Raw genomic sequence first — 14,288 nt, 5'->3', positions numbered from 1 at the left:
TGTTTTTAGAGCACCAGAATGGACTAGCGCTTCATAGAGCTCTAGTCACCACATACGGGTTTGAGAACTATTGATTTCTATTTCTTATGAGCACGTTAGTGAAATACCAAGTTTCCTCTGCTCTGGCGACATTCACTGAAATTTTTGAAGAAACCAGCCTTTAGAAAAGCTAGAGGGTGCTATTAACTGGCTGAAATATGCATCCAGATCAACCGTTTGTGGTAACTAGTCTGAAGAGAACAAAGCTTCAGGGAGCTTCTGTCACAAAATGTTTGTCCTGTTCCCACAATGGGAACATTTCAAAATTGCTTTCTGCTGTTTATAAACAGATGACATGATTTCTCAGAGTCACGGTGGAGGTCTAACTACCAGCCTGGATGTCAAGACTGTGGGGACCAGCAAAGGAAAGATCACAGTGCAAATGAGTCAGAGAACTTCCTTTGAAAGATATTTGTGGATGCCTGGAAGTTTTTAGTATTTTTTTCCCTACCTTTCCCGTAACAGTTTTCGTCAGGGCTATTTGAGTGTCCGATTATGTCGTATCATGTGAAGCTGGCTGTGAAGATAAGATGAGGTAGGCAGACCTCAGCCACCACATTTAACAGCCCCCATTTCAGGTGAGAAGTGTGTGAACAGCCCTCTTGTCTTGTTCTTTCTTGCTGTCGGTATTTACACAAAGGATAAATAACCCCAAACAAAAAGCGAGTCCCCTTTTCACCTCGGGCAACCTCCAAGGGCTTGTTATGGCAGCCCAAGAGCCAGTCAAGGGATCTGACCTCGGAAATCTCTTAATAGAACACTGAGTTCTATGCTATGGCACTAAATCAATGTAGATAAAAAGAAAAAAAAGAATTCCTCCCTGCTAGAGGTGCCCCACCCCCACCAAATCAGGGAACAATAAAGTGGTTTCTAGTGAAAATTTTGCTTTTGCTTAGAAGAATCTAGATGTAGTTATTTTACTCAGTAGAGACTCAAATTCTGCTAGACCCCAAAAAGGTGCCGAGTTAAGGGGAGCTTCTGTCATGTTTCAGTGTTATACTTAAACCCCAAACAGGGATAAAGATGAGCCCCCACTATCTAATCTGAAGAGAGCTTATAGAAAATCGTAGCCACACCCTTCCCTGTAGAGCTTATAAAGAGGCAGTAGGACCACATCTGTTAACTAACCACCTGGCTCTTCAACCCCAAGGTCCATCTTGAAAGAACACTTGGAATAAGTGGCAAGAGAGCCATGAAGTCAGGGCCATCCAGTTTTTGCACTAATCACGAATACCAGACCGAGAGACGAAGGTGACAGCTCACCAGCACTACCCCCTCCCTAAATCAAGTGAGGAAGACTCTGGGAAAAATCCCTCATAAATTTTGGGGATTTCTATAAGGAAAAATCGGCATCTCAATCCCTGCTGGAGTTTCTGCTCAGGCAATTGGCCTGCTCGTCTCTCCCTGGGTCTAGCTCGTCAGGGACAATAGACAAACAGTGTGTTTTGGCAGTAGGGTAGCTGGCAGCAGCCTGACCCCCTGTCATGAGATGTGGCAAGGTTTTGTGATGCCCTGTGGAGTGAGTGCTTATCACAGGAAGAAGCTGACCTTTCACAACTGTGCTCTCCTGTCCTTGCCAGCATCACAGGACCCCAAAAGGAGGCAACTACTGGCTACAAGAGTTGAGGGACGGAAGATGTCAGGCAGAGAACTATGCAGTGTGCATCCAGAGAGCTACGCAGTGTGGAGGGCCTTCTAAAGAACACTCATGCAGCCATCAAGAGAGTCATGAGTCACGGCCTGTCACACTGGCTACACTGTATTAGTCAGAAAGGCACACAACCAACAGGGAAGAGCTGTGACCGGGGTTCCAGTGAAGTCATGAAGACTTGCAACTTTTCTTGTCACCACTCTTCCCTGCAGCCACCAAGAAGGGGAACAGCCACCCTTGGGCTGTTTGTGTCCTTCTTTCCATTCCACTGTTGGGGTTTAAGGATGAGCAAACGATGGACAATTCCAGGTCCCCTGAGCAATGGGCCAGGCCTTTGCCAGGAAGAGGAAAGTTTTAAGTGGATGATAAGACTCAAGTTTTAAACTGAACTGGGACTACTTTTTAATAACTCAAAGTTTCAGGAACTTGATATCCACTAGACATATCATCAATGTACAGGAAAAGGAAATTTGGTGTAGGGCGCTTGGAGAGAGTGATCAGAAGTAAAACCATTTCGTGTTTAGATTTTAATGAGTTGAGCCTCCTTAATAAAGCTTTTACATGAATACATTTTGCTTCCAGAATTGTTTCTCAATATTTAATGTTTAAACGCCTCTGAAATATCTGAACTAATCAACCAAGGGGAGAATTCAAAATCTAAATTTTTTGTAGAAATTCACAGTGATTATGATTTTAGTCAGCTGACCACACTTCAAGAAACACTGACTTAAAGGGACAATGAGACATGTAAAAGAATGAAACTGGATAACTTTCTTACCCCATACACAAAAATAAACAGTATGGATTAAGGACTTATATGTGAGACCTAAACCATAAAAATCCTAGAAGAGAGCATAGGCATTAATTTCTCTGACATCAAACATAAGATCTTTCTAGATATGTCTCCTGAGGCAAAGGAAACAAAAGCAAAAATAAACTATTGGAACTGCATCAAAATAAAAAGCTTCTGCCCAGCAGAGGAAACAATCAACAAAACTAAAGACAACCTGTTGAATGGAAGAAGATATTTGCAAGTGAGATATTTGATAAAGGGATAGTATCCAAAATATATAAAGAACTTATACAGCTCAACACCCAAAAAACAAATAATCCAGTTAAAATTTTTGGGCAGGAGACATGAACAGTCATTTCTCTGAAGAAGACATCCAGATGGCCAACAGACACACGAAAAGATGCTTAACATCACTCCTCACCAGGGAAATGCAGGTCAAAAGCACAATGAGATATCACCTCACACCTGTCAGAATGGCTAAAATCAAAAACAGAAGAAATAACAGGTGTTGGCAAAAATGTAGAGAAAAAGGAAACTTTGTGCACTGTTGGTGGGAATGCAAACTGGTGTAGCCACTGTGGAAAACAGTGTGGAGATTCCTCAAAAAATTAAATATAGGATTACCATATGATCCAGTAATTCCACTACTGGGTATTTTCCCAGAGAGTATGAAAACACTAATTCGAAAGGCTACATGTACCCCTATGTTTATGGCAGCACTATTTGCAGTAGCCATATTATGGAAACAGCCCAAGCATCCACGGATCGATGAATGGATAAAGAAGATGTGCTGTGTGTGTGCACGTGCACGTGTGTGCATATGATGGAATATTACTCAGCCATCAAAAATGAAATCTTGCCTTTTGTAACAACATGGATGGATCTAGAGAGTATAATGCTAAGCAAAAAAGTTACTCAGAAAAAGACAAATACCTTATGATTTTACTCATATGTGGAAATTAAGAAACAAAACAAATGAGCAAAGAAGTCTTCAATTCTTGGGCTGTTTTTGCCTCCTCAAATCTGACTCCTCAAATTGCGGGGGCAGTATTTATGGAGGAAAAAGTTTCTAGCTCTGGAATTACACAACTGAAGTATGAATCAAGTGTCTAGCATTCGTTAGCTCCTGATCCTGGGCAAGTGATTTAATTTCTCTAAGCCTATTTCCTCTCTATGAAATGAGATATAAACAACATTTATTATGATTCAGTGAAGTGGAGTTACTATGAAGTTCAGCTGAAGAAACACATTCAGTTCCTTATCTTTTGCCCCCTTCCCTTGACCCATCTGAATCATGTTGCCAAATATTCTCTCAAAGCGTGCTGATTTCACTTTTGGGGTAGCAGATATGTATTGTATCGTCATGACCTAAAATACTAATCTTCTCTCTGATAAAGGAGTCATTTGGTCAGAAATAGTATGTGCCCAACAATTTAAATCTACATAAATATTTCATCCTTTGAAATTTTACTGCATTAGTCTTGATAAATCTTGATAAGTCTTAGTAGAGGTGACCTTAAACTTTTTCCCCCACAGATAAAAAGGAAAATGATGATTATATGTTATACTACAACAATTGTCTGGTTTTCTTGAAAATTAAAATGCCTCTTTAAATTAGTAGGTGGATGTTCTGGGGCTGTATTGGGATGTCTCTGTGTGTCTGCAGCCATTTTGCTGAGGTGGTAGAGTACCTTGCCAAGGGAGAGGCGGGGAGAACCTATAGACTTGTTTCTTATAATTCCAAGAATAGCTCTGGGGGGCTGTCTGAGCAGATGGGTAATTCGGGGGGGAGGCTGAGAGTATGAGTACCTGAAACCAATGCCTATTAGTCAAAGGATGTACAAATGGTCACAAAAAGGAAAGAATATACATATATAGAATTGCTTGTCTCTACGAGTCTTTATCTAAGGGAGAATGTGATCACAAGTTTTCTTTTTCCATTTGCAATTTGGCAGGCCTTATTGAAATGTTCAGATTTGTTAATATCAACCCTTTAAAAGATAAAAATATCAAATAAATCATGGAAATGAGTGGCCAATTTTGTTAGAGAAAAACTGTCAAATAAGTACGTGTTATGGGCAAGATGTATAATCCGGATATTATGAGCAATTCTTAGTTTATGCCTAGGAATTCACTAGAAGCTATTTTTAACAGAGCTCAGATTTCTTCCTATGATACATCTTTTCCTCAGTTCACCCTTCTTATCATGCTCAGCATGCATAGATTTATATACTACATAATTATGGCATATTCTTAGGCACACACATAATATCAAGTCACTGCAGCAGACATTTTTTCTTCTCATTGAGAACAAAGTATTTCCTGCTTTATTAATGTGATAGCCTTCCTTAACATTCTACTTTTTAAAAAAATGTTGTCAATGTCATACTTTCTTTTTGCTAAGCAGATAACGTAAGTCTACCTCTTGCTATTTCACATGCATATACATATGTGCACACCTTTTTTTTGCAGGGAATAAGCTATGACACAGATTTGACTGTTACAGTTGAATTATAATGGATTCTGTAGAAAAATCAAAATTGGCTTTGGGGAAGGACTTAAAAATTAGCATTCATAAGTTGTTTTTTCCTCATATTTTACTCCATATTACCTTCAAAAAACAAATGACATCTATTTGAGATAAAACTGCTGCTATCATTTAGATAAATTCTCATTGTACATTATAAATATAACGTGCTATATTTAGTTTGCATATAAATTTTATGTAAAAGGGAAATTCTCACATGAATATTCATTTCATATCCCTGGTATTCTATGTTAAAAATCAAACCCTGAATAGATTAAGAGCCTCAGGGTCATGGCACAGCAGAGCATAGAAGCAACCAGGTCTCTAATCTGGCCCCAGGCTCCATTTAATCCATTATCCAGTGTTTCCAATGACCCTTTTTCTCAGACCCTTGAAAAGTATAGCTCTGTCATCAGGCTCAGAGGCTTGCTTGATAGAACCATTGTTTCACTTTTTACTCTAGTTTAAATGGGTGATCTAACAGTCTGAGAAGTATATTGCTGTCTATCTGTCCAGAATCTACCTATCTATTGAGATAGTTCTAACTGAATTATCTGTACTTAGTTTTCATTTTTGGTTAGGACTTTATCTTAAGATGACTAAATCCTACATTTGATCCCTACATGAGGCTTTTCGATTTCTTTGCTTATATGCTAAAGTTTATCTTCACAGCAAACATCTATAAGATCCCTTGAAGTTGTTTGATGGGAGAAAGAAGGGTCAATAACCTTCAATACAAGAAAGTCTGAAGGAAAAATCATTCAAAAAGCTTCTCAAGAGCTGAGTTACAGCATATCTATGACACCACCGTGGAAGAACACAAGGGTCATTGCAGACTGTTTTCTAAAGATACAAAACTCAATAGACTTCAATTTAAATAGTCAACAGGATGTTGAACTTCCACAGGAAAGATATTGAAAATAACAGGGACACATTATTCTGCCACCGTACTAAACCACAAAGTATCTGGATCTGTCACACCACATCAGTTCTTCTTGTTGAAGCACTGCAAAGTATATGAAAGAACAGAAATTCCAAAGCAAGACCGTACGTACTTCTTAAGAAGATAAAGGGATCGATTTGCGACATTAGGCTTTACAGTTAGAAAACTTGTCTACTCAGGAAAAGTTGAAATTTATGATAGGAATATATAAAATGAGTACATCAAAAGTCTTTTTGTAAGGATTAAAAAAATGGGAGGTATAAAAGTGATCATTTCTTGTCAGTTATGCTATTGGAGGTCTGGGAAACATTCCCTGAAAATGGAAGGCAAGCAAATTTAGTAGGACTGAAAAAGCATTTCTTTACATTGTAAGTAGCTCACAGAGTGACATGGGTTGAAAATCTGAGTCAGTTCACGAGCCCTTGAGAAAAGCCCCTGCATAGAGCTTCAGTCTATCACTGGGAAAATTAACAGGATGAAGAACACGTTTGTAAGCCGCTCTCCTCTCTGTGAGTCGTTCAGTCTTGTTATTATAAATCTAGAACCTCACAACGGAGGACTGTGAAATGTTTGACCACTTCCTTGGCCAGACTGCGGTATTAAATGAGACAAGATAGAAGGCTCATTAACAGAGTTGTTAAATCAGACCTGGCCTGTTTGTCTATATCACACCTTTGGTAAAAGGTTATAGCATTCCCACCCTGTTGTCCTTAGCCACCTCCCCACCTCCCAGCCCCCGTCAAAAAAGACCAGTTTCCTCTGCCCTAATAATGACTGCTCCCCAGTACAAGACACTAGGAATCCGTGATGAGGATATGAAAATCCTGAGAGGTTGTGAGCACCGGTTAATTTAAGAGTCTCTCGGTGATAGAACTTGAGCATGTATTCAAATACAGTGTGTTTTCTACAAGAGTCTAATAACAATAGCAGGTATCCCCTTATAACCATGGATCTAGTAAAACACTTAGAACTCAGTGTTAGATGGGAGGCACTCAGGATTCATCAGCTTTGATGAATAATATACTGTTGGGACAAATATATTTGATACAGAAAATTCTCCAAGCAAAAGTATCATTCATGGAGCGCCTGGGTGGCACCGCAGTTAAGCGTCTGCCTTCAGCTCAGGGCGTGATCCCGGAGTTCTGGGATCGAGCCCCACATCAGGCTCCTCCGCCCGGAGCCTGCTTCTTCCTCTCCCACTCCCCCTGCTTGTGTTCCCCCTCTCACTGGCTGTCTCTATCTCTGTTGAATAAATAAATAAAATATTTTTAAAAAATTAAACAATCTTTAAAAAAAGTATCATTCATAATATTTTTTATTCTAGAAAATCTCTTTTTATCCTAAAAATTCCCAGATAAATTAACTCCCTGAAGTCAGGATATCTAAAGGAAATGTTGCCTTTAGAAGATATTTCTCTAAGCTGAAATTTTAATTATCACAATTAAATGTGTACCTTATTTAACCATTCAGTTGTGGTTTGGATATAATTTCTAGCCAACTTTCATGGAAAATTCTGTTACAAGTATTGCAAGTAGGAAGCAGCCACTGACTCTTAATTGTACAAGTTACTAAAGGTTTGAAGCTTCTATTTTTTAATGTTATTTACTATTTTCTGACACTACGTAACATATCTCATTGTTTATTATCTATCTAGTTCCTCTAGCAAGATTTAAGCTTCATAAGGGCAAGAAATTTTCATTAACTTAATTAGTTGAGCTAATTCCTAATTAACTCTACATATTTTCATTACTTGCATAAAAGAAAAGTCTAGAAATACTATATCTGCTTATGCTGCACTGTGTCTATAGCATTTTTCAAAATTAAATATTCTGTATTTCATTTGGAATATCAGAATTTTTAGACGTTCCATATAAGTTACCCATAATGGGAGCTTTAACGTCCTACATGCTTCTTTAAGAATTGTTCCCAAGATATTTTCTATGGAGAAAACTTCATGAAGAAAATGTTCCTAATGTGAGTTATTTAGTTTAAATGGGAATAGGCAGGGTTATTTTATATTGAATATCAGCTCCAATTCATAATTATTTTATGCAAAAAGGACACAGGTTATCTAAACCTTTCTTCTACTTTAAGCAAGATCGCACTTTATGCATGTCAGAATGTACTCTACTTTAAAGGTCACTTAAGAAGGTGTTTTATTCCAGTACATTTGTAAAACATATCAAATCTCTTTGCTATGAACTTTTCTTATTGTTAGTACTTCGAGTATTTATAGTCTTTAAAATCGAAGAGTGTATCTATGTCAGATTCAGATATAGTCCTTTTTTTCCCTGCATTTTCCACATTTTATAGTCTCTCCAATAGCTTTGACGGTTAAGCCAAACTGATCATCCGAGACTGTGAATCATGAAATTTTCACATATTTTCTAATTAGTAAATGATGAGATGGATATGATACCAGAGAGGTTTAAAATGATGGGCTAAATTGAGAAAATGGGATTTCTCAGCAAACCACAGTAGGATAGAGGAAAGAATAATTAAAATGTAAATTTTAACTATGGCTACAATAACAAGAGAGGAAAACAAGGCTTTTACCATCTACGTTAAGGTTTTCTACCTTACCAAGATTTGCTGCAGATCCCAAAACATTTTTCTTTCTATGGAAAGAACAGAGAGAGATTGGAGAATGTCCTAGTGTTTAATTTCCTATATTTTGATGGAATATATTTCAAAGATAAACTTAAAATGGATTGATTTTAAAGAATTTTGCTTTAAGTATAGAATCACTAATTCTGCAGAGTCATTTGTATTTGTCTTTTAGAAGGTGTATCTATTAAGAAAATGAGAACGATTAGTGATATATAGCCAATGAGATATGTTGAAGGTCTTTAGAAGCCAAGCATACAAACAAAAAACCCAGAAAATCATTCCTGGGACATGAAGTCATTGAAATCACAAATCCTAAAACCTACAGTTACATTTCATAGGCTGCATCTGGGGGCAAGTCCCCCAAGACTTGCAAAGTATTTATTTAGCTTTTGGGATTAGGCCTTGGCACTACGATGGGCGGAACCTGTTTTAAATATGCCTACATCCGAAACTTGAATGACTATTCTTTTCTGGGCAATGAAATTCCATGGCAGCAACACGTTTTTATTATATTTTCTATAGTAACACATTTACCCAGGACCCACGGTAATATCATCCACTCGACGATGGTTGGTGGTGGACCTTGCCTGTTCAAGTCTGACCTGTCGATGTGCTGAGAGGCAAGCAGCAGCAGGAACAAAAAAGTCAAATAGGACGCTGTATGGCAGATGAACTTGATAAATGGCTTTCTGATGAACAGTCCCAGTGGGCTTTTAGGAGCTATAAGGTAGCACACAGAGAAGACGGGAAAAAGAAGTCCTATTATGAAACACGTCACCATCTTCACTGCCCAGTGGCGTCTCCTCCAGCCTGGGAACTCATCGTACCAGCGAGATGCAAGCAGTTGTTGGCAATTGGGCTGAGCGACAAACTAAACAGAAAGGAAAGGAAAGGAAGAGTCAGTGTTACGTGCGGTGGCGTCGGTTCATCAGCAAGACCACAGATTTATCTTTAAAGCCAGAAGTCCTGCTTTAAATAATTTTATACTGGGTGCCTGACCGGCTCAGTTGGTAGAGCGTGCTATTCTTGATCTCAGGGTTGTGAGTTTGAGCCCCACATCGGGTACACAGATTACTTTAAAAAAATAAAATCTATAAAAAAATATTAGAGTTAATCATAAAGTCCTTTAAATCATTCTGTGAATAAAGCCCATGTATTTAACATTTTCTACCCAAGGCAGAGTGCTGTGTGCTTTGCCAGACGTGACAGAAACCAGCAGTTGTACTTGAGTAAGTAAAAATACAGCTGGAGAACATGAATATTCATAGGACACACTGATAAGTGAGCAAAGTTGTGTACAAAGGCACAAACATATACATACATATATAAGAACTGAGATATATATATATACACATATATATATACATATATAGCACAAGAAAAGATGTTAATAGTGGTTATTTCTCGGCTTACTGGTTATTTTCTGGTAATGACATTATACTAGATTTTCATTTTTATATTTGGGTGTACTTTGAACATTTTCTTTTTTTTAATGGTGCTTTCACAGCTTCTTTTTTTTTTTTTTATGTTCAGTCAGCCACTGTATAGCACATCATTCGTTTTTGATGTGGTGTTCAATGATTCATTAGTTACATGTAACACCCACTGCACATCACAACGCTTGCCCTCCTTAATACCCATCACCCTATTACTCTCTCCCCCCACACCCCTCCCTTCTGAAACCCTCAGTTTGTTTCTTGGAGTCCATAGTCTCTCATGGTTCATCTCCCTCTTTGATCTCTCCCCCTTCAGATTTCCCTCCCTTCCCCTAATGTCCTCCATGCTATTTCTTATGTTCCACCTATGAGTGAAACCATATGATAATTGCCTTTCTCTGCCTGACTTACTTCACTTAGCATAATCCCCTCCAGTTCCATCCATCAATGCAAATGGTGGGTATTCATCCTTTCTGATGGCTGAATAACATTCCATCGTATATATGAACCACATCTTCTTTAGCCAGTCATCTGTTGAAGGGCATCTCAGCTCCTTCCAAGATTTGGTTATTGTGGACATTGCTGCTATGAACACTGGGGTGTATAGACCCCTTCTTTTCACTACATCTGTATCTTTGGGGTAGATACCTAGTAGTGCAATTGCTGGGTCATAGGGTAGCTCTATTTTTAACATCTTGACGAATCTCCATACTGTTTTCCAGAGTGGCTGTACCAGCTTGCATTCCCACCAACAGTATTAAGGGGGTTCTCCTTTCTCCATATTCTCACCAATATTTGTTGTTTCCTACTTTGTTAATTTTTGCCGTTCTAATTGGTGTGAGGTGGTATCTCATTGTGGTTTTGATTTGTATTTCCTTGATGGCTAATGATGTTGAGCATTTTTTCATGTGTCTGTGCCATTTGTATGTCTTCTTTGGAGAAGTGTCTGTTCATGTCTTTGGCCCACTTTTTGAGTGGGTTATTTGTTTTTTAACATTTCCTATGATAAACACTACTTTCATCATCAGAAAAAGCAAATATATTTTCAATTGGGTTGAGGCAATAAGAAATACGTACATGAAAGCATATTAGGATTACCAGAATGTAAATCATCATAGCTGAATTTTGTGGAAATAAAATAGATACTTTGCCTAAGTATAATCAATTACCATATACCAAACATTTCACAAACATAACATCATTTTATCCTAACAACATGTTAGAGATATAGTATAGATCTTATTCTCTTTTAATGATGAGGATAGAGTGTGTTATAAGAGGTCAGTAAATTTACTCAAGGTTACATATCTAGTAAATGATAAAATATTAGATTAACTGGTCTAGGATTTTTTTTTTTTCTGCACAGTACCTTTCTCACTGGGATTGACAGCTAAGCATTATATAAATTCAGAAGGAGTTATTTCTTCCAGACAGACTGGTCCAAGAATGCTTCCCAGTAGATGTGGGCTCTAAAGGGGCAGATTTGTTTAAGCAGAGAAGAGAGGGGAAGGCAGTTAAAGGCAAGGTATGGTGAGAGAGAGAGAACATACGCTGGCAAAGAGTGTTTGAGGGATGCCCTATGGGCAGTTTGACTGTAGTAGAAGCTTTGGTTTCTTGCAAGGGATTTGGGAAAGTTCTGCTGACATCATATTTCTTCTTTGGTCTTAGCCTGTATGGATCTCCTTTAGACAAGACTTTGCCCTTACTCTCTTCTGGTGGTAAGCAAGCAAAAAATCCCGGAGTTCTCATAAAGAGCCTTGCTTGTCACAAAGGCTTGAGAGTGAAAGGAAAGACAGGCTGATTGACTAAAAGAGCAGTTCAATAGTTGAGCTGTGCAAACATATGGGTTGGACATGAAATGATTTCTCATGCAACTGTTTCTCATCACCTTGTTTTGGATACCCTACTTATCAAATACATAGTGGGCAAAGAAATATGTAATAAATCAAATCAAATTTATGATAATGGGTTAAATAGATATAGATAAAATAAAACTGCATTTCTTTAAGACTTAGATGATGAGGGCCATTTTTATTACTTTATAAGTAATTAATAAAATCAAATTTCATAATCCAAAGAATAGCTTTTCTTATCACCATCCTTGCCTATTATTCTGGTCAAAATCAGGTATTTGAAAGTCAAAATAGAGTTCTTGCTGATAGATCTGCAGAGTAATGGGATGTAAAGTCATTAATAAGCCCTGTTCTTTTTAAGAGTCCCCCTTCCGACACACATACACAGTCCTTCCCAACAGCATTTTATAAACAAATCAGTCTATCATCCTCTTTCTAGTTTTTCATTTAAAACATTCCTTATACTATAAGAATTTAGCACAGGTGAAAGGCCTTAATAAAAGGGAGTTAGACTTACAGAAAATGCGAAGTCTAACAAGCAGTTGCTGTAATATCTCATAAATCCTCGCAAATTGAAGAAACACTGTAAGGGGCTAAGTATGAATAACAGATGTAACGCATGCAGAAAAAGTAAAAGAAAGGTGTGTACTTTGTGTAACATGACCTGGGTGAATTCTAGGACTAACCACCTCTGCCCTTCTTGGCCCAAATCTCATGACAACATGAGACACCCCAGGACAACTGAACAAATAACTTTATTAGGAGCATATCAGGTTTGCTTGGATAAATATTTCTGTTGCCTAATACACACATATAGACTGTGTTAAATTACCCAGAAGAAGCAAATTATTTAGTCCTTCTAGAACACCTGCCATTGCCACACACTAGGTTAACCTTAATTTTTACTAATGATTTTTTTCTTAAAAGGCCTTTTTCTTTAATTATTGGAAAGTATACATCTGTGCTTAGTAAATGAAGAGTGTACTGATTTTCTACTAAACACAGATACAGTGAGGCTTATGTAGAGGTGAAGAATAGAGATAGGACTATAAGAAGAGCAGGAGTGAATGTATATAATATGCAAGTTTCCCCAAATGTGGATATTATTTGACTACAAATCTGTTCTAGTCATAGGCTTGAAATAACACAAAAACTATTCCTATAACCCAAGGGAATAATAGAATGACCCAAAAAGAATCACTATAAATCTAAATGCCTTCACAATGGTTTTACATTTTTACATCCTCTCTCTACTCTACCTATTCACTACATGTCTATACCAGCACCCTCCAGATTGTATGCTATTTTTTTAAAAAGATTTTATTTATTTATTTGACAGAGAGAGAGACAGCCAGCGAGAGAGGGAACACAAGCAGGGGGAGTGGGAGAGGAAGAAGCAGGCTCCTAGCGGAGGAGCCTGATGTGGGGCTCGATCCCATAACGCCGGGATCACGCCCTGAGCCGAAGGCAGACGCTTAACCGCTGTGCCATCCAGGCGCCTCCCAGATTGTATGCTATTAATTAATAGATTTTCCATGAAAAAAATGAGTCATGTTAAATTAGTTACCAAAATAAGGCTTAAAAGAATTAAACTTCTATATTACGGGATTTTTTTAGACTGCAATTTCTAAAATGGATTAAAACATTTCATTATCTCATGTGTCCCTTCTTCCTTCTATTCTTTGTTTTTTTCTTTCTTTCATGCTTCACTGTGTACTTCATGTTTTCTTTGTCCCCTCCTTCCTGTCTTTCTTTCTCTCTCCCCCCCCCAACCAGTCTCTTGGTTTATTTGAATTATTTAGAGGAACACTCAGCTTTACCCCAACTCCCTCTGAAAGACACCCTCAGAGAGGGGCCATCCTATCTCTGACATCTGTCACTGGCCCATTCCAACAAAGCCCTTTCCAGCCATCACATTGCTGGGAGCCCACAGCTCCGGTCTCCTCTGCATCATCTTTCGACCGCACATTGAGTCACAGGAACTACCCTTCCAGGACTGGGGGAAGTGGGGTATCTCTTCAGGCACACTGAGTTACAGCCTCTCTTCTCCCTACAGTTGTTGGCCAATTCTAGCACAAATCCTGCCATCATATTAAAATTCATATTAAAACATTAGGAACATTCAAATTCACATTTGTGCCATGCATTTATAAAAGCCGCTAAAAAAAAAAAAAGGAAAAACTTTCTATCCCGCCTTTCAATAACCTTTAAAAAAGTTTCAAAAACCTGATCTCATGATTATATATAGAATCATTGAGTCATGGTATTCAAAATATTAAAAAACTGTAATTATTGAAATTTAATTTTTACAAATAAGGTGGGATCCAGTATTAATGATTTTAAAACAACTACTCAAAATACTTGAACACTCAACACCATAAAGGAAACAAAAAAATGATGAAGAGAAAGGATAAAGCTACAAAGTAAAAACAAACA

The 14,288-nt window shown here is 37.9% G+C and overlaps 1 protein-coding gene across 4 annotated transcripts in view; it reads right to left on the bottom strand.

Moving 5' to 3' along the window:
- TRPC4 (transient receptor potential cation channel subfamily C member 4) overlaps positions 1 to 14,288 on the bottom strand; it is a 192,805-nt gene that overhangs the window by 44,445 nt on the left and 134,072 nt on the right. For 3 of the 4 annotated variants that reach the window (XM_087865171.1, XM_045796917.2, XM_045796918.2), the window contains exon 4: positions 9,098 to 9,434. In XM_087865171.1, the coding sequence (XP_087721297.1) occupies positions 9,098 to 9,434 (337 nt within the window). Of the gene's footprint in view, positions 1 to 9,097; positions 9,435 to 14,288 lie in introns of those variants that run through there. The other variant, XM_087865172.1, reaches the window with a different exon arrangement.

The sequence above is a fragment of the Ursus americanus genome, chromosome 10 (genome assembly GCF_024610735.1).
Source record: "Ursus americanus isolate L20-20 chromosome 10, mUrsAme1.1.p, whole genome shotgun sequence".
NCBI lineage: Eukaryota > Metazoa > Chordata > Mammalia > Carnivora > Ursidae > Ursus > Ursus americanus.
This window is presented reverse-complemented; position numbering and strand designations above follow the sequence as displayed.